Raw genomic sequence first — 25654 nt, forward strand, 5'->3', positions numbered from 1 at the left:
CCTCACTGCTGCTTTGGGGGTATTTCTGCCTTTTCCCAGCTGTCTCCTCCATTTTCTTCTTTATTTTTTTCCTTTTACTTCCTCTCACATTAATGTCTCTATAGGAAAGAAGCCCCGCATGTCATAGGATACCTGCACAGGATACCTGCTAAAATTCCACACCCGTGGTGGAGATAATCATTTAAAGTATTATCATCCAAGGACTTCCCTGGCCATCCAGTGGTTGAGACTCTGTGCTTCCACTGCAGGGGGCACAGGTTTGATCTCTGATCAGGGAACTAAGATCCCCCAGGCCACTCAGCCAAAAAAAGAAAAAAAAAGGTATTGTCATTCAGATACACTTTAAGGAAAATGAAATGGTTGAGACTAGGCTGTGATTGGAGGAGGGAAGAAGGGACCTGAGGCTCCTCAGTGTGTCTTCCACTACCCACTCCCTATCCAAGAGCCAGAACATGAGAAGGACGGAAAAACAAAACTGGAAAAGCAAATGCAAGCGTCCGGCTAGACCTAGCTGAAGTCCACTAATGTGTCATGTTCTTTTTCATCTCTAAGCCTTCGCCTGTGTTGTTCCCTCTGTCTAGAATGCTTTCCCCTCCCTGACTCTTTCTCCTGGCAGGCTCCACCTCAACCTTCCAGACTCTGGAATCACTTCCTGTGCAGGCTCTTTGCTCTCCACCAGGCACCCCAGGTCAGGCTTGCGTTCCTCCCATGTGTTTCCATGTCATTCGGCATTTCTCCTGTCTTCGCACCGTGTGGTCTGTATTATAATTGTCTGTTATTTGGGCAGCAGGAGTTCTGTAAACTCAGAACGGAGTTAGCAACACAGTTTGTTCTTATTGTCTTTATATCGATTGAAACTCAAGTCTGAGTCTGTCATCTGCTGGGCTGGCAGGAAATTCCATTTCAGTTTGAACTGGGCTCCTTCCTTAATGTAACACAGAAGTCTAAGAGGATGATATGGCGCTTGGAAAAGGAAGGGCCTTGAATTTTTTGTGCATCAGAGTCCAAGCCTGAGAAGACTCTGAGATCTAGGAGCCCTCTGTTTCTGTGCCAGACCCACATCATGGGATTTCTTTGCTGGGGCTGGGAACCCTGGGACCCAGGGGCTAGCCCCCTCTGTGCATTCCGTAATGTGATCTTGCCACCTGTGGGCTCTGCCAGGGACAAGGGCACAGTCCCTACTTGTGGAGTTGCACGTGTCTGTCCCCTGCTCCGTGGGGGGACACTGGCAAAAGCTCTCTCCGTCTGCACCCACTTCTGTGGGCCACCTCCTTTAATCTCTTCATTGACTGTAGCCCATCATAAAACAGATAGAGAGATGTTCCCTTCACATGACTTTTCGTTTGGGCATTGTCAACACCCGCAGAGAGAAGAATGTGAAAAGCCCAGACACAGTCTCAATGAAAGACGTCTAGGGAGAAGGAACAAGCCTCCACAGGCTGTCCTGTCCTGTTTGTTTGGATGCCCCAAGGCATTCCCAGGACCTAGGACCTGGGCCACGTTCTGTACTTCATGATGATCTCGGAGAAAAAGGAAAGTTGAATCTTGACCGGTCTAAGGCTGCCCCTTAGGGTTTTGCAGCTTGTGTGCTGACTGCACAAATACTGAGGATCCCACTCAGATATGGTTATCGAGCAAGATAGTTTTCCAGCAGATGTTTCCTAAAGTGTCTAGTAAAGGGGGAGCTTTTTTTTTCTCTCTAATTTTCTTTCTCAAAGTTATAATCAAATTGTTGCTGACCTGGGTCCTTGGACTCTAATCAATTGTTGTAATTCAGTCACTCAGTCGTGTCGGGAGTCTTTGGGACCACAGGGACTGCAGCACGCAAGGCTTCCCTGTCTTTTAATCAATAGAAACTGACAAGAAACCAGATCAGGAATTCAGGGTAGGCTTTACTTTGAGTGAAAACAAGAAAACAGGCGCCCTTGCTCTCTACAGAGGGCAGGCTAGTTCCTTAAGTGGGGCGAGGGTGGGGATGGACCAGAGGGCTGGCTTGAGTGGTCTGCCCAGCCCCGCGGTGGTGCTGTGTGCAGGGATCACATGCAGTTCCCTGCCTTGTGCCCAGTGCCTCAGAAGTGGCATTTGCTTTGTGCCCTTTTTGTGATCCTTATTGTATGCTGTTCATAACTTGCCCCAACTACACATGCACACAGTTCTTTTCAGTCCCTTATAGTTTCTTTGTATCTGTTGCTCAAGGAGATATTTGTCAGGTGTGAGCACTGCAGTAAAGAGTCCCAGGTCCCAGTCTGTCTCAAAGTCCAAAGTGTAAAAGAGTCATTAATTAATATCATGTTTGACTTCCCTGGTGGCTCAGACGGTAAAGCGTCTGCCTACAATGCAGGGGACCCAGGTTCGATCCCTGGGTTGGGAAGATCCTCTGGAGAAGGAAATGGCACCCCACTCCAGTACTCTTGCCTGGAAAATCCCATGGACGGAGGAGCATGGTAGGCTATAGTCCATGGGCTCGCAAAGAGCTGGCCAGGACTGAGCGACTTCACTTTCACTTTGCATCATTTGTAGTTATTTGTACCTCTGAGTGTTTGTAGATGTTTATACGTAAACTGTTACAAAATATGTTTTTTTAATATTATTTCTTTTTGGCTGTGCTGGATCTTCATTGCTGCTGGTGGGCTTTCAGTGGATACAATGGAAAGTGCAAGCAGTGGCTACTCTCTGGCTGCAGTGTCCGGGCTTCTCACCGTGGTGGCCTCTCTTGCTGTAGAGCGCAGGCTCCAGGGCGTGTGGGCTCAGCAGCTGTGGCCCACAAGCTTAGGTGCCCTGCGGCGTGTGAGATCTTCCAGGACCAGGGATCAAACCTGTGTTCTCTGCATTGGCAGATGGACTCTTCACCACTGGACCACCACTGGACCAATATATATATATATTTATTTATTTTAATGTAGTTTGTCTTAATCACTTTCTTGATGCAGACTGGACCCATTCTTTCTTATTTTGTCTCTACTAATGATCGACAGTAAGTTTCTCTCCAAACTGACGGGGGTAGCTTGCATTTATATGAAGACAGTTATCAAAGGATACATTTGTGCTTTTAAGTTAAAGAAAATTCTCTCATTGTGTTTTGTGTATAGATCATTTGGCAAAGGAACCAGTGGAAGACACAGACCCCAGCACTATATCCCTTAATACGGTAGGTTACGCATTTTACATTAATGGTGATGACTTTGGTGTTTTTTTCCCCCCCCTCTTTGTTAGACTCTGTTCTTATTTTGCACATGTCAGGAGTGTTCTTCTTAGGTTATGTGAGGTCTTTATCTACTTGTCTTTTTAAACATGTATTTTTATTTATTTTATCTATTTTTTATTTTTTAAATTTATTTTAAATTGATTATTTTTTTGGCTACACCATATGGCATGTGGAATCTTATTTCCCCTACCTGGGATGGAACCTGTGTCCTCTGCAATGGAAGGCAAGTTCTTAATCACTGTACCACCAGAGAAGTCTCTGCTTGTCTAATTTTAATACTATCTATTTTTAATGACCCCCTTCTTCAGAAATCAAAATATATAGCTTGAGATTGAAAGAAAAAATATGAAAACCTTACAGTTATGGAGAGCTGCCCATATGTGGGTGGGTATACATTGTCAATTACCTCTTTTACCCCTGAAACAGTCCTGAAAGGTAGGCATTGCCTGCTTCATAGATGAAAAACTGAGACACAAGGGGTGAGGCAAGTTGCCAAACGTGGAAGCATGCCAGGTGGGATTCGAGCCCGGTAGCTGGCTTCGGATCCCTGCCCGCCATCCCGTAACCACTCTGTGGTGTGTCTGCTGTGATGGGAGATTTTATTATTCTGCTGTAGATGAGGATATGGCGATTAGCTGATTTGTAGAAAGTCAGCCAGACTGAAGCCCTGCTCCCCTACTCAATACTGCCTCTTACTTCTGACCAGATAAATGCCTTTGACAGCATCGCGTGTGTTAGTGTGCGTGCAGTGTGAGATACATTCCTGGTTTTCAAAGTATCCGGAGAATGTGATCTGTTGAGGCATGAAGAATTGGCATTAATTTAGTTAGAATGGCATAAAATACTCTCAAGATATTTCAGTTCAATGTCTTTAAGTCTTTGGTGGAAACTTCCCTGGTGGTCCAGACTCCATGGTCCCAGTGCATGGGGCCTGGGTTCAACCCCTGATCAGGGAACTAGATCTTACACTCCTCTATTAAGACCCAGCACAGCCAAAAAAAAAAGGGGTGATTCGCAAGGCACCTTAATGTCCTAGAAACCTGAAATGTTTGTTTTTATGGTCTTATGTTATAACTACAGCACAGTTTAATAAATGTGGATAGCGTAGGGAATCAAACTTTGAGACACTGCAATTATGAAAAAATTCCAGCTCTTAACTCCTGCAAAAGCAGAGTACACAATGACCCTGTGGCCAGGTCTTATGATCCTCTCAGGTGTAGCCTGTTACTAAAGCTATGGGTTCTGTAGAGCAGCGGTCCCCAGCGTTTTTGGCACCAGGGATCGGTTTCATTGCAGACAAATTTTCCACAGACCAGGTGGGGATGGATAGTTTGGGGATGATTCAAGTGCATTCTATTTATTGTGCACTTTATTTCTGTTATTATTACATCAGCTCCACTTCAGATCGTCAGGCATCAGATCCCAGAGGTTGGGGACCCCTGCAAAGGGGTTACTTAATTCACCCTTCACACTGCCTGACCTGTGATTGTCTCGCTGTCCACTAGATCCCTTGACACCAGGGTCTGCCTTCCTTGGGGGCCCCCTCCTTACAGCTCAGCTTGAGTCCTGGCTGCCTCTCCTCACTCCTCTATGACTCCAGGACAAATTGCCTGTACGGCAGCTTCCCTCTATTCGTTTGTTGGGGCTGCCTGACAAGGTCCTGCAAATGGACTAAAAATCAAGGGCTGTGCTCCCTCTGAAACCTGCAGGGAAGAATCCTGCCTTGTGTCTTCTGGCGGTTGTCGGCAGTTCGTGGTGTCCCTGGGCTTGTAGGATGCTCCCCTCCTCTCTTCCTTCAGTGGCACGTGGCCATCTTCTCCCTGGTGTTTGTGTCTCTTCTCTTCTTACAAGAATGTCTGTCCTGTTAGATGAAGGGCCCACCCTATACCAGTGTGACCTCATCTTAACGAATTCTGTCTACATTGATTCTATTTCCAGTAAGATCACAGTCTGAGGGACCAGGGGTTAGGACTTTGACGTATATGGGGTGTGCACAGATTTCAACCATAACATTCCTGCTGCTTTCAGGATTAAATTGATAGTCCTTGACATGGCACATGAGGTCCTCTTGTCTCAGCGTCCCAGTCATGTGTAGCTATTTGCTGCTCCTCGGATGCCCCACATCCTCTCACCATCCTGGGATACCCCTAATGCTGGCCCTTGGCCGCTTCCTCACCTAGTGAGCTCCTATGCACCCTGCCACTCAACTTAAGCATTCCTTACCTGGAAAGCCTTCTCTGCCTTATCCTGGGGCCTTCAGCTGTTGTCTTCTCTATTTTTTTATGCTATTGTGTGGGGATGGTTTGCTTGCCTGGCTTTCTGTAAGGCCGTGCCGACCATGTTTTTATATGCAGAGGTGGGCACCAAGCAGGTGGCAGTGTTTGGTGAGTCAAGCTTCCTGAGATCCTAGAATGGCACCACAATCCCTTCATCTCACTTCCAGGGTCTTCCATGGAAACCGGCTCCAGTATTTCATATCCAGCATCTCACTTCCAGGGTCTTCCATGGAAACCGGCTCCATTATTTCATATCCAGCTGTGTCTTCCTTTTCCACCCCCAGCCTCGTCTCTGCTGCAGGCCGACCAGTCTTCCAACCACCTGGCCTTGATCCTCTATGTCCACCACCTGCAATGGCCATGCTGAGTCCTGGGCACCCCTAGGCCCGCTCAACTGTCAGTCTGTCCAGGAAACCCACACTTGTTCGTCCTTATAGACTGAACTTAGTCAAAACCTTGGGATGGTCCCTTCTCTTCAAACACTCACAGTCTGAGAAAATACTTTGAAAAGAGTCTGAGAAGTATTATAGTACAGGTGTGTTTTCCACATTGTAGGGGGCAGAGTATGGGGAAGGATTTAGTCTGGGGGGAAAGTATTTGACTTTTAAGTTCTTTCTGATTGATTTTTTTTTTCACTCAAGATTGTGGTGTATTATAGCAAAAGGATTCAGATTAAAGTCAGCCAAAGGAGGAGGAGCGCAGGTCAGGGCCCAGGAGAGTTGCAAGCAGGTGGCTCTCAGTCGCCCTCTCTGCTGTGTGGACAGTGTTTACCGGTCCCAGTGATGGTGTGTGACGATATACACAGAGTACTGACAACTGGGGAAGCTCATCCTGCCTTTGGTGTCCAGAGTGTTCTTGGGGCTCAGCTGTATAGACATGCTTGACCACCAGTGTGTCTGACCTTAAACCCCAGGCCCTTCAAAGGTTGAACTGATAACATAAAGAAGATTAATTTCTTTTGTGGAAAGAGGTTGGAGGCTTCTGCTCCAAAGAAACTCCAAGGAAAGGCATTTAAAACAGAATCCCTGGATGCCCAAGTCCCTTCCATAAAATGGCATAGGACTTTAGTCCAGGGGTTAAGACTACCTGATCCCAATGCAAGGGGTACAGGTTCCATCCCTGGTCGGGGAACTAAAATCCCACTTGGGCATCCAGAGTTTGGTATCCATGGAAGGTCTTAGAATCAGCCCCTCAAGGATACTGAGTGACGACTGAATGTCAGCCTTCCTTTAACTCCTGGTCAATAAGCAAAATTAAATACATAGATGACAATGCAAACTCGAACATCCATAGAATATTGACTATGTTAAGGAAGCCATGTTAATTTTAAAGCTTAATAATGTTAATAAACTCAGGTGTTTTTTCCTTAAAACAAGAATCTCTGGTTCTGCATTTCTTTTCCTCCTCTTTCCAAGGAAGACAGTGGTGAGAGCTACAGGAGGGTTGGGAGGTGCAGCTTTGTTTAAGCTGGAGAGCCATGGACCCAAAGGCCCAGAGGAAATGATGGTGGAACTGAGGCAGGGTCAGAGGCAGGCTAGGGAAATTGGGCACATTCAAGCTTCTCTCATAGAAATCTGCAGAAAACACCTACATTGTGTAATCTGAAGTAGAAGTTTCCAGAAGCTTAGATACCTGCATATTTATCAGTACCAACACAGAAATATGTGATTGCAAGAGCATTTGCTATTTTGAATTCCCTGCGACAGTACTGCCCTCAGCGAAAGCACTGGGGAACTGTGCCTGATTGTGCAGAATAGGGGACTGATCTTCGTGCAACTTACGGGATAGTTACCTTTTCAATCCTGTCGACCCAGGACAGAGCTCTCCAGTTGCGAGAGCTGCCCAGAATACATGCTTGTTGACCCAAATGCGTGTCACACAAATGGTGAGAAAAGACACGCCAGTCCCTCAGTTTTGAGCTGCAGGAAGTAAAATAGCACTGCAGACAAGAGAGGAAGTGTGGTTTAGTGGTCAGAGCTGAAGGCTTATTCTGTTTCATGTTCTATCATTGACGTTTCATCAAATCTGATTTCATCTCTATAAAATTGAGGATAAAAACAAGCCATGGGTCAGGCCTATGGATAAATTCAAGGCTAAAAACTTGCAAGGCTTTAAATGAAAATCATGATTTTCCCAAGACAAAGCTTTCTTTTCACTTTGATCTTCTAATTGACTATGGTGTTTAAAAAAATAATTTTCCCCTTTTGTTGGTTTTCTACAGTCAGACAAGTATCCCATTCAAGACACAGGACTCCCTAAAGGTATGTACAGTTAATGCAACAACTTGTGCTTGTGATTATTCTCCTGTCCTGAACAAAGCACTAGTCAGAGTTAAGCTTTCATTTGTTAAAACTGTAGAACAGAAACATACTGATACTTTAGTGCCTGATTTGATCATCTGTAGTATGAATTTTTTTATTAAAATCTAGAAATGACTTTAGATCGAATGATACATCAATTTCCTATGGTGTTTTTGGTGTGCTTAAAATGAAGACAACCAAGACTGTGGGTTGCAAGTGACAGAAATATAACTCAAATTAGTTTAAAAAGCAGGGGGGGTGGGGGGCAGGGACTTCCCTGGCAGTCCAGTGTTTAAGACCCTGAACTTCCAGTGCAGGGGACACAGGTTTGATCCCTGGTTGGGGAATGAGGGTCCTGCGTGCTGCATGATATGGCCCCAAACCAATGAAAAAAGGGGAGGGGAAGGATTTGGTGGTTTAGAGTCTCTCAGTCTGTTAAATCCAAACATTTAAAATGGTGTCTCAGGCTCTCTCTCTCTCCTTTCTCTTTTTCTTTTCCTCGTCTCCTTCTTCCTCTTCTTTCTCTCCCCACCCTTCTCTCTGACTCTCAAGCCTCAGCCTTCTGTGTTGACTCAATTCTCGGGCCAGTTTTCCCCACGTGGTGGGAAAGATGGTCTCTGCCACCTCCAGCTTCACCTGGTGCTGCTTACGACAGTGGAACAAGAGGGAGCCTTTCCCCCGCACACATGGCTCAGTTTTAGGGGCAGTTGAGACAGGAGCAGTTTCGTCATGGGGCGATCATATTGATTGTGGTCCTCAGGAGGATGGAGGGCTGACCAGGTCTGAGCCTTGAGGTTAGATGGTACATGTAGAGGGCATGGAGACAGTTCTACTCAAACCACAGGTTCCGTTGCCAGACGAGGGGAAGGGGATGCTTGTCAGGTCCCAAAGCAAAAAGAGCTTTCTTTCATGATCCACAGATTAACATCTCAGATATGGTGCAGACGCATCTGAACGGAGCCTGAGCCTGTCCAAGGCTATAGTCTGCAAGGCTGTATCCAGTAAGGAGAACGAGCTGGTAGCCATCACGCTGGAGCACTTACCTTATGTTCTGCTGACAACCGAGGGTGAAGGAATGGGGTGGGGGGCAAGCAGATCTGACCAGCGTCAGAGTTGGCAGGGCCTCCCCGGCTTCCTGGAGAGAGAGGACTTCCCAGCACAGCCTGCTGTGGGTTTCCCCAGCCTCCTTGTGGTGATGGGTATCACAGGACTGCCAAGCTGCAGGTCGGAAGGGAGCTCCCTGCCAGGGCCCATCTGTGGTCAAGTCTGTGGTTCTGCTGAGTCCCCTTCTCTCCTTCTCTGCTCACCAGACTCCTCCCCCTGCTTCCTGAAATGACGTCAGCCCAGTGTCGCCCAGGAATGGCAGTAGTATAAGGGAAAGAGCCTGAAGGCCGCCTTTGAGCCCAATTCCTGGTTGTTCTAGGGGAGGCTGGCTTCCTGCATGTTTCCTTTCCCTTCCTCTACTCCCTGAATGACTTCTCAGCATCCTGAATTCCCCACCCTGTGACTGTCTAGTTCAGCAAGAAAGTGAGAGGCGCAGGCCAAGACACCAGCATAGACAGGAAACTATCCTGGGTGGTATTCACTGGACTTCAGGGAGGATGCAGTGAAGAATTATCTGGGGAGCTAGTTTAAAATGCAGGTTCTGGGCCCTGCTTCTCCAAAATCATCATGTGGTGGGTCTAGGATCAGGCCCAGAAACCTGTAGGGGTTTTTTTTTTCCCCGCGTGTTTATTGTTTTCTTAATTGGAGGATAATTGCTTTACAATGTTGGATTCGTTTCTGCTGTACAACGAATCGAATCAGCTATATGTATACATATATCCTCTCCCTCTTGAACCTCCCTCCCAAACCACCCCAGTCCCACCCGTCTAGGTCATCACAAAGCACTCAGCCGAGTTCCCTGTGCTTACTGCAGCTTCCCCACTAGCTATCTATTCTACACATGGTCGTGTGGTAGGGGAGGGTGAGACACAGGGGAGATTAGGATTGATACCTGTGTTTCAATGCATACCTGAGTGAGTGGGTCTCAGACCTCCCTTTGAGAGCCTGCCCAAGAAGTTTCAAGAACGTGGTGCACCCTCCAATGGGACATGTAGGAGAGAACCGGCTGAGAAACCTCGCCAGCTCTGAGAGGACTGGGCAGATGACTTCACAGCTTAGGACAAGGTGGATCCCACCTCCCAGGGTGCTCGTGAGAATGGAACACAAGAATAGCGCCTGGCACCCAGGAGCTTCAGACAGGGTGGAGGGAAGTCTGGCAAGAGAACTGGGATCAGTCAGGGTTGAGGACTGTGGAAAGCTCTCACAGCAGAGGTGAGAGTGGAACCACTGTTTTAAGCACAAGCTGAGCCGCAGTGACTGGGAATGCATTGCCATGGTTTGATCCATCTGAAATCTTCTTTTTAAAATCATCTTGAATGTGATTTCCTGTTTTAAGAGAAAAAGATTGTTGCTTAGCAGCCTGATAATACAGTAACTGTACTGTAGCTGTTTCTTCAATAATTTAAGTTTTACAAAACCTCAATTAAAACGGTGGTGAGTTGACAAGTAACATGACTGTTAAAAACCATACTCTAGACCTTTCCTCTGTCTTTATTCGTGGGGTAGGAGAGCATTATTAAGCACATAATTTTTCTCCGAGAAATACATGATCTTAAATATAATGAACCATGTCCGGAAGTTTGGAAACTTACTCCAACATTTGCATTTGATAATACAACAATTTAATGTCTGCAGTATCTTGTTAAAGATACCATAATGGAGCCAATATCAGTATTAAATGATTATGGTAATTTTCTTGTTGTTTTTAGGAATACAAAGCCCACATAAATTAGTGAAGAGGCTAATTTATAGATTAAAAGTGAATGTAATCGAATTATATTAAGTACAGATTCAGACTCTGACACGTAAGTGAATTCTCCGGGGCTACTATATTTTAATAGAGGAGTCATTTGTAATTAGCTTGAACCATTTCCATCCGATTAAAAAGTCTTCAAAATAGATTTTCTTAAGAAAAGAAGCATGTTTCACAAAATCTTTAATCCTAATTCTAGTATATTCCTAGTTTCCCCATGGACAATATAACACTGTTCCTCAACATGGTCCATACAAAAATGGGTCTGAATTTTGTGCTTTTTACCGTAAATCAACTGTAGGCATCTAGTGTAATTTCAATGATCAGCATATTTTTGAGGTGAAACATGCTATAATCCTTGTTTTCTTGGGAACAAATGTGTAGCTTCTGCCTCCCCTGATTTTAGAGATTTCAGGCTGTTCATTATGTCAAATGTCTGTTATAGGTTCTCTGTGAGAGTCTTTAGGCTCTAAACTCAGGACTCATTTAAGATTGGGGTTCACTTTATTTCATGAATTCCTATGTCTTGTAGAAACTACTGGCTTGAGGATTCTAGAGGGAAAGTGGCTCTTCACATTTTGAGAGAAAAATGTCTTTTGAAAAGAATTCTGATATTTCAGCTGCTATTCCTAGTGAGGGGAAATTGTACAAAAATATATTTGATTTAATCAAAATTTTATCACCTTCATTTTCTGAGTTTCATTGTTCAAAAAAAATTATATAGCAAATATGAAGTGAAAGAGAAATAGACTGATTTTATTGTTAATAATTTTGTGTAATTTGAACTTCAACATGGGTGATATTTAGAAAAATTTGTTAACAAAATGTAGTAGTTCAGTTTGGAAAAGTTAGGAGAAAAGAAACAAGTACTGAGGAAATCGCTAAAATAATTCGGAAGTGTTGGGTTGGCCAGTAAGTTTGTTTGGGCTTGTCCATAGGCTGTAACAGAAAAACCCAAACGAACTTAATGGCCAACCCAATAAAAATGTCTGCCCCCAAACAAGCAAGCCAATGTACTGTATTTTATGATTTCTCATTTTGCCGATTGATTGATGGTATTTTGCTATTAAGTTTGTTTTACAATGAAACTAAAAACCTCTCTCGTCTGCGTGATATGATGTTACCTGGTCCCACTCATCCCACCAGCTCACTGCCTGCCTCCCACCCAGCCTTGACCCAGACTCTTGGCAGTCTCCTGTTACAGCAAACCAACAGTTAAATCCCCTCCCCCAAGTTATAATCCCCTCCCCCAATACAAAGGTGACCATTCTTCGAAACTTTTCTCTTTGCTGGAGGTTGGATGGGAGGGAGAAGGTTACCACCACAGGAGTGTTTGGGAGGCCATGTAAGAAAAGTTGCCTTTTAATTTCAAGTTAACATTGTGTTGGGAAATAAAAAGCCCTGCCTTTTCAAAAGGGCTTGGGTAACGGTGATGACACTGGCCGTTGTGAGGGGCTTCCCGGGTGGTGCCAGTGGTAGAGAACCCGCCTGCCAGTGCAGGAGACATAAGAGACGTGGCTTCGATCCCTGGGTTGGGAAGATCTCCCGGAGAAGGGCACGGCAATCCACTCCGGTATTCTTGCCTAGAGAATCTCATGGACCTGGCAGGCTCTGGTGCATAGGGTCACGTAGAGTTGGACACGACTGAAGCAACTGAGCATACACAGCACGCACGGCCATTGTGAGAATTAATATGACTGGAAAAAAATGTCTGTCACTGTGAAAAATCACTTTAGAATGCACCTGAATTCTATGGGGGTACTTGTTAGGTGTCAGATTTCTGGACTACCTGAAGTTCCAAACCAGAAAGTCTGGAGGTGGAGCCCAGAATCTGTATTTGTTAACAGAGAGTCAAATGATTCTCATGCAAGAGAACTGGACTGTATCATGAGGAACACAAGCCTAGGTGAGATCTCCACTGCTCCAGCTTAGAAAGATATGGTGTAGGGATTTCCCTGGTGGCCCCGTGGCTAAGACTCTGCCCTCCCAACACACAGGAGCCGAGTTTTATGCCTGATCAGGGAACTAGCTCTCTCATGCTGCGACTAAAGATCCTGCATACTGTAACTGAGAACCAGTGCAGCCAAATAAATTAAGAAACAGATACCATATGGAATCGTAGTAAAAGACTGTGCTTTTAGTTTAAATTTCACAGATAATAATATTAAGGGAAAATGACCTTTTAGTCAGAATCATGTAGGCAGCAATAAATATAGCCCCTTACATGAACAAATCTATCAGCTCAGTCTGTAGTAGGTCAATGCATGTTACAGAATGTAAAAATAAATAATGGATGAATCAATCAATCTGTCATTCAGTCCTAACTTTTGAACCTTGAGTTAAGTGATTCTCTGTGTAAGGCTTTATAACTCTAAAATTTTACATGCCACTAAACTTTTGTTTCATAGTGTACTGTATTTCTGTCAGCTTTCAAGGTTAGTGTGATACTGAATTCTATGGTTAAAGAGTAAAATCTAATGGAAAAATTCAGCTTTTTTTTTTTTTTTTGCCATATCACATGATATGTGGGACCTTAGTTCCCTAACCAGGGAAGGAACCTGTGCCCCCTGCAGCAAAAGTGCAGAATCTTAACCACTGAACAACCAGGGAAGTCCCCCAGATCAGCTTTTAATGTATTTGTCTTCACCACAAATTGGGGAGCTGTGAAGTTACCACATATGTAAGACAGCGTAAGAATGGAATTTCCTTCCTCACAATTAATTATGAGAAGTATTAGATGTTTCACATGTCTATTATATTCCTCTGACGTTCACTGGCAATTCCCACTTTAGAACTGAAATGGTTTCAGTTTGACTTTTAGGAGGCTGAGCTATCAAGATAAGTATAATCCCACTCCCTGATCTCTGAAGGGCTTAGTAAACTGTCAAACAGCCAACACCCTGGAATCTGATGTAAGATTATCAGAGGGGAAAGTTTGAATCACCTGCTGTTCACTACGTTGGCCAGGGAGGGATCCTGCCATGGGGCTATGAGGATGGCCATGCCCAGGACATCTGGAGCCTCATGGCCTGCGGGAGGACGATGCTGCATGCCACGCAGGGTCATACAGGGGCTGTGCTTGGGAGCAGAGTGAACAACCAGGGGCTGCGGGTGACAAGGCTGTCCTATAAACGGGTGTGTGCCCCAGGGCTCCTGGGGAAGGATGTAATTGTCTGAATAATTCAGTGGTCTGGCAGGGAACCGAAACCCACCCCTCAGGAATAAGCAAGGGTTGTGCCTGATCCTCTTGAGAAGGAGAATTGTTTAGCTGGGGTCTTGTCCACAGGAGCAGAATGAGGAGGGGAGCTTGTAACTGGGCCACTCAGGGTACTCCTGATTTTACCAGACGTAAACAGAATGTAATATTAAGTCTTCATTTTAGGCCTTATACTACAGAGCATGTGCTTTCTTTGTCAAGCTTAGCATATTTTCTTTTTTTAATCCATAGAAGAGGAGTGTGATCCAATTACTTTGAACTGCCCAGCAAATTCCGATGTGCAGCACCAGGTAAGAATAATGTCAGTTATATTTTTACCCCTAGGCACTTGGTAATCCAACTAGAATTTATTTAGTAATTATCTTCTAGAGCTTTAAAAATAAAGAACAGGATTTTTGGATAAGTTTAGAAATGATCTTTAAGAATCCCAGTAATGTGGTGTGTCTATATAGCTTCTGTTACTTTTAGTAACTGGGTAGCTTTACTCTACTCTTTGAAATAAATATTATCCATATGCCAACAACAGACCATCAGTGTTATTGAGTTAGAAAGGAAAGTTGCTTTCTTTTGCCTGTTGTTGGTATGCAGTGGATGGGAACTTTTTCTTAAAGCCTCAACAAAACTGGGTAGTTTCAAGACATTTTTGTAATGTTTTATAAAACTTCTACTGCATTCACGTACCAAGTTTTAACATATTATTGTAATTGTCCTTTTACAAAATACAGCTGTTGTTTTCTGCTTTTAAAAGAGTGCTTGTTATTTTAAACTTCAGATCAGACAAAAATGTACCAAAATGTTGAGAATCACTTGGCACCTTCTGCTATTCACCTTGCGAGGAACAATAAGTCCCCTACATAGGAATGAGATCTATTCTGAGAGCAGTTTGTAAGTCTGATTTGTTCATAAGTCCAGCAAAGTTAGCCTAGGTACCCAAGTAACATAATTGGCTATATAGTACTGTACTGAAATAGTTTTATAATACTTTTCATGAAAATAATATATAACAAAGCAAACACGAAAAATAAAACATTTTTAACCTTACAGTTTAGTACTTTGAAAAGTACTGTAGTATATAGTGCAACAGCTGGTGCTTCTTAGCACCACCAGCTGCATCACCGCTGCTTTTACGTTTGCTTCCAGACATCTTGGGCTTGAAATAAAGGCACTGTACTACTGCCCACATACAGTAATGTACAGCAAAGTTCACAAAGGCACAGCCACTTGTAGGGGATGCACACACGTGACAGTGTACATCAGACACGTGAACTAATTTATGTGATTGGACGTGTGAACACACATTCGCATCTTTGAAAGTTCTCAACTTGAAGGTTTGTATGTAAGGGACTTACTGTACATCCTTCCAGAAGCTTCTCTGGGTCACTGTGTGCTTCAGTTACTTCTGACACTTCCCAGTCTATCTCTGTTTACTCATTCAAAGCACATTGGCAAAACTACACAATTCCTCACATCCGCCTAACTATAGTTAGGACATTAAAAGTCTCAAAAAGGATGTCTTGCCTCAAGACAGACTGGCTGGGTCCTGCTGTCTCTGTAATACCAAGTTAATTGTTAACAAGACTGATTGGAAGCTTACCTTGCCTGGAGAATCCTATGGACAGAGGAGCCTGGCAGGCTGTGGTCCATGGGATCGCAAAGAGTTGAACACGACTGAGCGATTAATGTTTTGGTTTTTTTTAAGTCTTGCTGTTAAAGCATCAGTCAGTAATAAATCAATAATAGTGGTATTCTTAGATAATCAAGTCACTTTTGTCGTAAAGCAGACTTATACAGTAGTTGGTAAGATAAGCAATTTTAACCATAAGCATAGTTGTCTTGAAAATTGTCAATGGTGCTACTTCTAACTGTAACTTGGCAGTCTTTAGTCACCAATTGGGAATACCATTTTCTTATTTATTAATCCTGATACTCAGCATTTTCCTTGGAATTATAACCCGATGCTGGATTTTGACAGTGACTGAATTTCAACTATTTTAGTGAACTTTAGGTTCACAGAAAACTTGGTATAAGTTTTTCCTTTCTTGCAATCCTTAATTTGTTTAACAAAGTTTTGCTTCTCACATTTTTTTGTGACAAGATACAAGAATGTTATGTTGTTTGTTTAGTTTTAGGGATTTTCCAAAATCATATAAGATTAGATACAGAATATATTTTAGGACACTGTTCAGTATATTTTCTAACTTCTCCAATGCATGAAAATGAAAAGTCAAAGTGAAGTCGCTCAGTCGTGTCCGACTCTTCGTGACCCCATGGACTGCAGCCTACCAGGCTCCTCCGTCCATGGGATTTTCCAGGCAAGAGTACTGGAGTGGGGTGCCATTGGCATCAAGTATAGACTATCTTCAAAGATGGAAAAAGGATTTTTCAACTAAAAAAGCAGGGTGCGTGCTCCATCACTTCAGTCGTGTCCGACTCTTTGCAGCCCTATGGACTGTAGCCTACCAGGCTCCTCTCTCCGTGGGATTTTCCGGGCAAGAATACTGGAGTGGGTTGCTATGTGCTCCTTCAGGGGATCTTCCTGACCTGAGGATCAAACTCATATCTGCCTGCATCTCCTGGATTGCAGGCAGATTCTTTACCCACTGAACCACTTGGGAAGGTCCCCCACCCCAAAAAAAGGGGGGGACCTATTTGAGACTTCTATTTAAGTTCTGTTTTAAAACAGGAAGTCATATATTCCCATAAAAAGTAGCACTGTGCCCACTTCTTCAGTTGGTTGTTTCTTTGCATAATCTGTAGGACTTGTTCTAACCGCTAGGGATCCAGAAAGAATCTTTGAAACCAACTTGGCAGTTAGAACAAAGACAACTCACTAGGGGAGAAATGTTTAAAAAAAACCCACACAACAGCACTTAATTTTCTGTAGCTCCGACTTTAAAAGCAAGTTGAAAATACAGTCTTTAGACTATTTTTCATTTGCTGTTTCTTTGATTTTTCTAATTTATAAACTAAAATCCATTTCTATGTAAGATCTAATTTTAACCAGGTTTTTTGAATGATGTCAAGGGAAAACATTGTGATGTCCTGTTTGTCAAAAATGGAAAACTGACATCTCATAAAATTTCATAAAGGGTCCTTTTCTTTTAGTAATTTGGAATCAATACCCCATCAGTTAGAATTATCCTACCTGTCCAGTTTGTTACAGCTGGTACTCACCAAGTCTGTGTCCTGAGCTTGGGTATTCTTAAATGTGCAATGCTCAGGGTGGGGGTTGAGGTGGTGGTGGGGGGCGTAGGGAGGAGACCTGACCCAAGCAGAGCTTCTAGGCTTGTTGAACAGCAGCGTACACAGCAATAGATTCTAGATGTGGCTCTGGTTCCGCTGTTTAAAAAAATTTTCATGGTTCTTTATGTTTATAGAAAATATTTCCCAGAACTTTTAAATCAATAATAAAATTTTAACTACATGCACACATGTATGGCAAATGATAGCAGAGCAAAATTTGTTTCAGTTTTTAGTTAAGAATCCATGCCAAGAGGAGACTGAGATAATAAGAAAAATAGTAACTATGAGGATGCTAAGTTGGAGTTAGAGGTTATGAAAAAATGACTTTTTCCTCTGTTTATGCTGGTTATTTGGTTTTACCAAACTATAATTTTTTTAAGTTTTAAAAACCACATTAAATGATTGGTATTGGTATTATTGATATTATATTGATACCATACCATACTGATATGGTATCATTAGTGTGATACTAAAATATAATGTTGCTAATGAGGGAAACCACTGTAGGGTGTATAGGAATGCTCTATATTATCTTCTCAAATTTTCTGTAAATCTAAAACTATTTTGAAACATACATACACTCACACGTATAATATTTTTTAAAATTTATTTTTCTTTTTTGGCTGTGCTGCACAGCATGTGGTATCTTATTTCCCTGATGAGGGATGGAACCCCCACCCCTTGCTGGGGAAGCAGAGACTCTTTTTTTTTTTTTTTTAACTTTATTTTACTTTATAATACTGTATTGGTTTTGCCATACATCAACATGAATCCGCCATGGGTGTATACATGTTCCCAATCCTGAACCTCCCTCCCACCTCCCACCCCATACCATCTCTCTGGGTCATCCCAGTGTACCAGCCCCAAGCATCCTGTATCCTGCATTGAACCTAGACTGGTGATTCATTTCTTACATGATAGTATACATGTTTCAATGCCATTCTCCCAAATCATCCCACCCTCTCCCTCTCCCATAGAGTCCAAAAGTCTGTTCTATACCTCTGTGTCTCTTTTGCTATCTCACATACAGGGTTATCATTACCATCTTTCTAAATTCCATATATATGTGTTAGTATACTGTATTGGTGTTTTTCTTTCTGGCTTACTTCACTCTGTATAATCGGCTCCAGTTTCATCCACCTCATTAGAACTGATTCAAATGTATTCTTTTTAATGGCTGAGTAATACTCCATTGTGTATAAGTACCACAGCTTTCTTATCCATTCATCTGCTGATGGACATCTAGGTTGCTTCCATGTCCTGGCTGTTATAAACAGGAAGCACAGACTGAACCACTGGACCTCCAGGGAAGTCCTGAAACATACATATATTTTAAAAACCACACTAAATAGAATTTAGAATCTACAAAAATGAAAAGACTCATCCAACATTCCACCACTCTAATATAATTATTTTTGTCATTTTGATATATTTCTTATATATTTTTATCTGGATAATTATTTTAAAAAAAACCTATTTGCAGACAATTTTGCATCTTGCTTTTGTTGTATAATATGATCTCACAAGTTTTCATCCAGTTTGAAAACTGGATCTCATTTCGTCCAGTTTGCTGCACAGCTTTACCATCCATCAATGGCTGCATGATACTGTCACCTCTGATATTTATTGATAACAGAAATAGACTTGAGGATGTGTGCCTAGGGGCAGGGTGAGAGCACGCCTCATAGAAAGAATGCTCTGAGGAGAGTCAGCGACAACTAACTTTGCCTGGAGCTGAAGTATTGGCAGATTGAGGCAGTGAGGCTGGAAGATCATTTGGATCCAGGACCCTAGAACCTTAAGTGCCGGAAGGAGGCAGATGGAAAGTGTTGGTGGCTTTCAGGGATGGTCCTGTGACCAAATCTGCGACCCTGGGAACTGGAGAGAGATGAGACTCAGCCTGTGAGCAGAGAGGGATGCTTCAGTAGAGGATTAAGGGGGAAGATAAGATTTGTGTGTTGTTAGGACTGAGACTGGGTTTTCCTGATGGCTCAGATGGTAAAGAATTTGCCTGCAATGCAAGAGACCTGGATTTGATCTCAGAATCAGGATCCCTTGGAGAACGGAATGGCTACCCACTCCAGTATCCTTGCCTGGAGAATCCCATGGACAGAGAAGCCTGGCTGGCTACAGTGCATGGGGTCGCAAAGAGTTGGAAATGACTGAGCGACTTTCACTTTTTAGGACTGAGAGTTGTCTGTTTATGGACTGCAGAAAAAGGAGATTGAAGTCTGTAGAGTTGAGATGTGTGGCAGGAAGTGATTGGTTTAAGATGCCTGCTTCAGGAGGTTACAGTTGAAGCCCGAGAGGAGGATGAGACTGTCAAGGAGAGAGTCCTTGTTGAAAAGCAAAGAGAGGTGCCAAGGATGGAGCCTTGAGGAACACTTCCATCTGGAGTCCAGAGGAAGAAAAAGAGCTGAGAGGCAGAGAGAGGAGTGGCCACAGAAGAATGCTGTGTGTGGTGGAGGCATCTGTACTTTGCAACACTTTCCCGGTCGATACTCAAATGTTTGCTGATGGTCTCATTGTCTCTCCCCATGAGCCAGGGACTACTATGTCTTTTGGCTCATAAGTGTATCCTCAATGCCTAGCGCATAGTAAGTCTCTATGTACGTTGAATAAAGACAGAAAAAGGTCAGGGTTGGGCATTGCTTCAAGTGCCGAGGAAAGTACTGTCAACATCATCTTGTAGTCAAGGGCAGGCCCTACAAAGACCCCTTTGCATTTGTCCTTTCAGATGTTACTTTCAGGAAGGACCTTTTAGGAAGGAACTCAGTTATAGGGGCCAAAACATAATTACAAAAGGCTTGAGGAGTGAGTGGGTGATAAAGTGTAGTTTTGTCAGATTTACTAAGGTAGCAAGGAAAATTAGTAAGCTTTTTTAAAAGCTGTTAGAAAACATGGCAAAAGTTTCTTTTTCTAAGGATGGGAAACAACAGATTTTAAAGGATATGGTGTCACTAGGAGTGTAGAGATTAAAGGTTAAGAGGGAAAACAGAGAGAAGTGGAATAGCAACTATCTACCAGTAAGTCCTTAGCATTTTCTATTGGAGAAGACACAGCACACTGATTTCCCTCAGGGAATTTGTAATCTGGCAAATGAGATATATATACACCCATGTTAGATAAATAAAGATACCAAAAACACAGAGGGAGGAGTTGGATTTTAAAAGTAAGAACTTCAACACTTTTTCAGAGGAAGGACGAAAAGAAGGGTTAGATGGGAGAAAGATAGAAACTTCTTTTTTAGATGTAAAGGCAAGTAGTTGAGTTAGTCAGTGTCAAATTTGAGTTGTGCCTTGAATCATGACATGTGGATGGAGCAGGAAGAAAGGAAATCCAGCAAAGATATCAGGGGACTAAAGAGTTTGTTCCATTCATACAGCACTGAGGCCATAGGCCTTCTTGAACTTGGTAGTGGTGTGAGTGTTTGATAAATGGGAAATAGATTGCAAGAGGATAGATGATGACACTTCCATCCACCCACCCACCCACCCACCCATCCACCCACCCACCCACCCACCCACCCACCCACCCACCCACCCACCCACCCACCCACCCACCCATCCACCCACCCACCCACCCACCCATCCACCCACCCACCCACCCATCCACCCACCCACCCATCCATCCACCCACCCACCCATCCACCCACCCACCCACCCACCCATCCACCCACTCATCCATCCACCCACCCACCCACCCATCCACCCACCCACCCATCCATCCACCCACCCATCCATCCACCCACCCACCCATCCACCCACCCACCCATCCACCCATCCACCCACCCATCCACCCACCCACCCATCCACCTACTCATCCATCCACCCACCCACCCATCCATCCACCCACCCATCCATCCATCCACCCACCCACCCATCCATCCACCCATCCACCCACCCACCCACCCATCCACCCATCCATCCACCCACCCACCCACCCACCCATCCACCCACCCACCCACCCACCCACCCACCCACCCACCCACCCACCCACCCACCCACCCACCCATCCACCCATCCATCCACCCACCCACCCACCCACCCACCCACCCACCCACCCACCCATCCACCCACCCACCCATCCATCTACTCATCCATCCACCCACCCACCCATCCACCTACTCATCCATCCACCCACCCACCCATCCACCCACCCACCCACCCATCCACCCATCCATCCACCCATCCACCCATCCACCCACCCACCCATCCATCCACCCACCCATCCATCCATCCATCCATCCACCCATCCACCCATCCATCCATCCATCCACCCACCCACCCACCCACCCATCCATCTACTCATCCATCCAGCCATCCACCCATCCATCCATCCATCCACCCACCCATCCACCCACCCATCCATCCATCCATTCATCCATCCACCCAGCCACCCACCCATCCATCCACTATTTGAGTTCAAGAATGTATCACCACTACTGTTAAGTGCTAGGGGTGTACAGTGATGCACACTCAGAGCTTTCAGTGAAACTGAACATTTTTAAATCTCCCACATGGAAAGCTGAATCAGAATGTTTAAGCTAAGAGCCTCTCCCTTAGATTCTCAGAGTGTCTCAGCACAGAAATATAGAGAGAAAAGGAAAGAGAGAAGACACTGACTGAACTCGTTCAATAGGTAAGCAAGCTTCTTACCTGTTGAAGAGAGGCAGACTTGTTTCTCCCACTTTAGCGTACCTGTCTCTCCACGGTCCATGTTCTCTCTAACTGCTACCATAGGAGGTGCTGCTCCAGGGGAGGTCTGGAGGGCCCGGATCTCCTAGGCACTTGGAAGTTCCCGGAAGAGTCTTCCTGTGAAATGATGGGATGGAAACAGAGTCTTAGAAATGTTATTCTCATAAGTGGCTTGTCCAAGGGGTGGGTAGGAAGAAAAACTGAGGCCAGGAGACACCAAGGGGCTATTGCAGTCACCCAGGAAGATCATTTGCCCAAGGGCCTGGGTGTGGTTGTGGAGGGAAGAATGGAGAGTGGTGAGTGTAATTCCAAGACATCCGTGTTTGCTTGCTGGGGCTGCTGTCACAAAGCACCACAGAGAGGATGGCAATAACAGCAGAAACGTTTCACCGTGTGGAACCTGTGAGTCTGAAGTCAAGCTGTGGGCAGGGTTGGTTCCTTCTGAGAGCTGTGAGGATGCGCCAGGCCCGTCTCCTGGGTTTGTAGCCAGTCTTCCGTTCCCTGTGTCTTTTCCCCTCACCTTCCCTCTGGGTGTGGCTCTCTGCTTTCGCATTTCCCGATTTGGTAAAGACACCAGTCATACCGATTTAGCATTCACTTTCATGACCTCATTTGACTTAATTACCTCTATAAAGAGCCGTCTCCAAATACAATCACACTCTGAGGTGCTGGAGTTTGGACCCCACTATATATCTTTTAAGGGACACCATTCAACCTCTGTGAATGCTTGGGGGAAGAAAGAACAAAATAATACATTTTGGAGATGTCAGGGGTTCATTGTCTGATAGGACTTGAGACTGCAGAAGAGGAAAGGGTTACAGATCTGCTTCAGAGAGTCCCAGCAGGTGAGCAGTGCCTAGTGGGGTCACTGTTGAAAAATAAGAAAATGGCTTCTCTGGGAACTCAGGGGGAAAAAAAAAGTGAATTCATATTTTTTTAAGCTCTTAACATACCCCCAAGGGACTTCCCTGGCAGCCCAGTGGTTAAGGGATCACCTTCCAAGATCCCACTTACCTTGCAGCCAAAAAGCCAAAAAAAAATCACTGGAAGGGGAGTGTCCAGATTGGGCGGGAGTTGCCATTTGTTACAGGGAATCAGAAACAAGCTATGTTGTGTTCAGGGTGCCAGAATACGTGGTGGATTTTTGAGAAGTGTTACAGGAAGCAGCATGAAAGGCTGTAGATGTGAAGTCTCCAGGGGTGGAGAGTAGGTGCTAGTTCAGGTTCGTGGCCTGCCCTCCTCCACAGCCCCAGAGGCCACGGTATATCCGTGTGATCTACAGAGGACTCTTCAGCAAGGTTCCTCCCTCCAGAAACCACATAGGGGCTGAGCGGGCTGGACATACGCACGGGCATCTAGGCCGTTGGGGGTTCCCAGGACTCTCTTCCTGTATAAAATCAGTCCTGTTATTTGGGGGGCATTCGCAAGACCATCCGGAGAAGGCAATGGCAACCCACTCCAGTACTCTTGCCTGGAAAGTCTCAGGGACAGAGGAGCCTGGTAGGCTGCAGCCCATGGGGTCGCGAGGAGTCGGACACGAGTGAGCGACTTCACGTGAGCATGGAACATCATTTGCACATAGAAAGTGCTTCAAACATTGGCCCTGGGAAGGGGCGGGGTCTTGTACCGTCCGTTGGCTGCTATTTGATCCAGCAATATAGGCAGCAGTGAGAATCCTTGAGGACAGATTTTACAACTTAGAAGAGGGACTTCCCTGACGGCCCAGTGGTTCACACTGGGGGTGGGGTGGGGGTTTCCAGTGCAGGGGGCATGGGTTTGATTCCTTGTTGGGAAACTAAGATCCCACATGCTGCAAGGCCGAAAAATTAAAACAGTAAAATAAACAACCTGGAAGACAGCTCCCACAAAAACCAGATTTAAATTTACTTTTCTCACTAAAAGCTATCTGTTGCGTGCATGCTGTCGCTGCAGTCACGTCTGGGACTTTGTGACCCCATGGACTGTAGCCCAGCAGGCTCCTCTGTGCATGGGATTCTCCAGGCAAGAATACTGGAGAGGGCTGCCATGGCCTCCTCCAGGCGATCTTCCTGAGCCAGGGATCGGACCTGTATCTCCTGCGCCTCCTGCATTGGCAGCTGGGTTCTTTACCACTAGCACCACCTGGGAAGCCCGAGCGTTATTAGTGCCCACCTGTGATCTGTGTAGACAAGTGAATGGTCCTGGAACCTGACTGCACATCAGAATCACTTGGAGAACTTTTACGGAATATTGATGGCTGGCTCTTATCTTGCAGAATCTTGCAGAAGTGGTCTGGAGTAGGCTCCAACCTCTGATATTTCTCAGTGTTCCAGGACTTTGTGTAACTGGGGTGAGAAGGGCTGGGGTAGACCATGTGTCCACAGGGTAAAACAACCCAGACACGTCTTCAGCATCACCTCTTCATCTGCCACAGATGCAGACTGCTCCTTCCTGCCAGCAGGTGGGCTGGTTAGCTGAGGTAGAATTGGGGCAGCCTAGGGGGTGGGGGGTGGTGCTGATCCTTGAGCCGGTCCCCTCACAGTGGTTGGTCAGCGCAGCTAGAAGGGGACAGCTCGCTGCATGTGGAGAGCGTGAGGAAGAGGGTTCTTTGACTGCTGAAGCCTGTTCTCCAACTCTTAGGCCCAATAATCCAAGAAACACACATTGGAAATGCTGATGTGCTGTATTTATGAATGAGTTTAGGTTATTTTAGATGTATTCGTCACCTAAATATGTGTGTTTCTGATGGAGAGTATGTGCAGATGTTCCCGACAGAGATGGAAGAAGCTGTCTCTGGGATCCATTTCTCACTTTGCTGATAGGAAAACAGAGGTCCAAAAAGTTGTTTTTTTCCATTGCAGAAGCAATGAACATATCACATGTGTATTAGTTTCCTAGGGCTGTCGTAACAAAATCCTGCAGACTGAGTGGCTTAAACAGAAATTCGTAATCTGTCAGCCTGGAGGCAGAAGTCCACATGTCATCAGGATTGGCTCCTTCTAGGCGGAAAGGCAGAATCTGTCCCAGCTCTCTCCCTTAGCTTCTGGTGGGTGACGCCATCTTCAGCATTCTTTGCCTTAAAGAAGCATCACCATTAACATTTTTAGGTCAAGTGTTGTTCCAAGCACTCACCTGCATGAACTCTTTTAATTTTATTTTTTTTAAATAATTTTTTAAAATCCTAACAGCTGGAGAGGGGAATATCTCTTTTTTAACTTTTTATCTTGGAGTACAGCCGATTAACAACATTGTGATGGTTTCAGGTATACAGTTAAGTGACTCAGCTCTACATATACGTGTATCCATTCTCCCCCAAATGCTCCTCCCGTCCAGGCTGCCACATAACGTTGAGCAGAGTTCTCTGCACTATACACAGGACCTTGTTGGTTATTCGTGTTAAATACAGCAGTGTGAACTTTCATTTTCAAAATGACCCTATGTGGGATATACTGTTATTCTGCCTATCTAACTGAGGCACAGAGAGGTGGAATCATTTGTTTAAGATCACACAGCTGTTGCATAGTAGAGCCATAGGTAGTCTGACTCTAGAATCCATATTTGGAACCGTAACCAGCTTACCATGGTCTTTGGAGCTAGACAGACCTACCAGGTCCCTAACTCTGCCACTTAACTATATCACTTTGAACAGTTAGTTCACTGCTCTGTTAGTTTCCACCTCTGGAAAATGAGCATAGTAATATGTTTCCTAGCATCCAGTAGACTGGTTAGTATATTTAAATGGAGTGGACTCCATACAGTAGTTAAATCTCTCATCCAATTCACACCTTTTCTCTTCACTTCCAACTCAAGCTTGATTTGAAATGCTGAGGCCCCCAAAGAGGGGCAAGTGGCCTTGGTTCTCCTCCCCTTCCGCAGCAAG

General features: G+C 44.7%; 1 protein-coding gene and 1 non-coding gene across 2 annotated transcripts in view; both read left to right on the forward strand.

Moving 5' to 3' along the window:
* Window positions 1-25654, forward strand: part of EDARADD (EDAR associated via death domain) — a 65927-nt gene that overhangs the window by 10915 nt on the left and 29358 nt on the right. Inside the window, exons 2-4 of the mRNA XM_027962270.3 lie at window positions 3090-3148; window positions 7703-7742; window positions 14087-14145. Of these exons, the coding sequence (XP_027818071.1) occupies window positions 3090-3148; window positions 7703-7742; window positions 14087-14145 (158 nt within the window). The remainder of the gene's footprint in view (window positions 1-3089; window positions 3149-7702; window positions 7743-14086; window positions 14146-25654) is intronic.
* On the forward strand, window positions 2300-2371 carry TRNAC-ACA (transfer RNA cysteine (anticodon ACA)). The gene has a single exon. It is a non-coding gene; the product is annotated as a tRNA-Cys (tRNA).

This window comes from Ovis aries, chromosome 25 (genome assembly GCF_016772045.2).
Source record: "Ovis aries strain OAR_USU_Benz2616 breed Rambouillet chromosome 25, ARS-UI_Ramb_v3.0, whole genome shotgun sequence".
Lineage (NCBI taxonomy): Eukaryota > Metazoa > Chordata > Mammalia > Artiodactyla > Bovidae > Ovis > Ovis aries.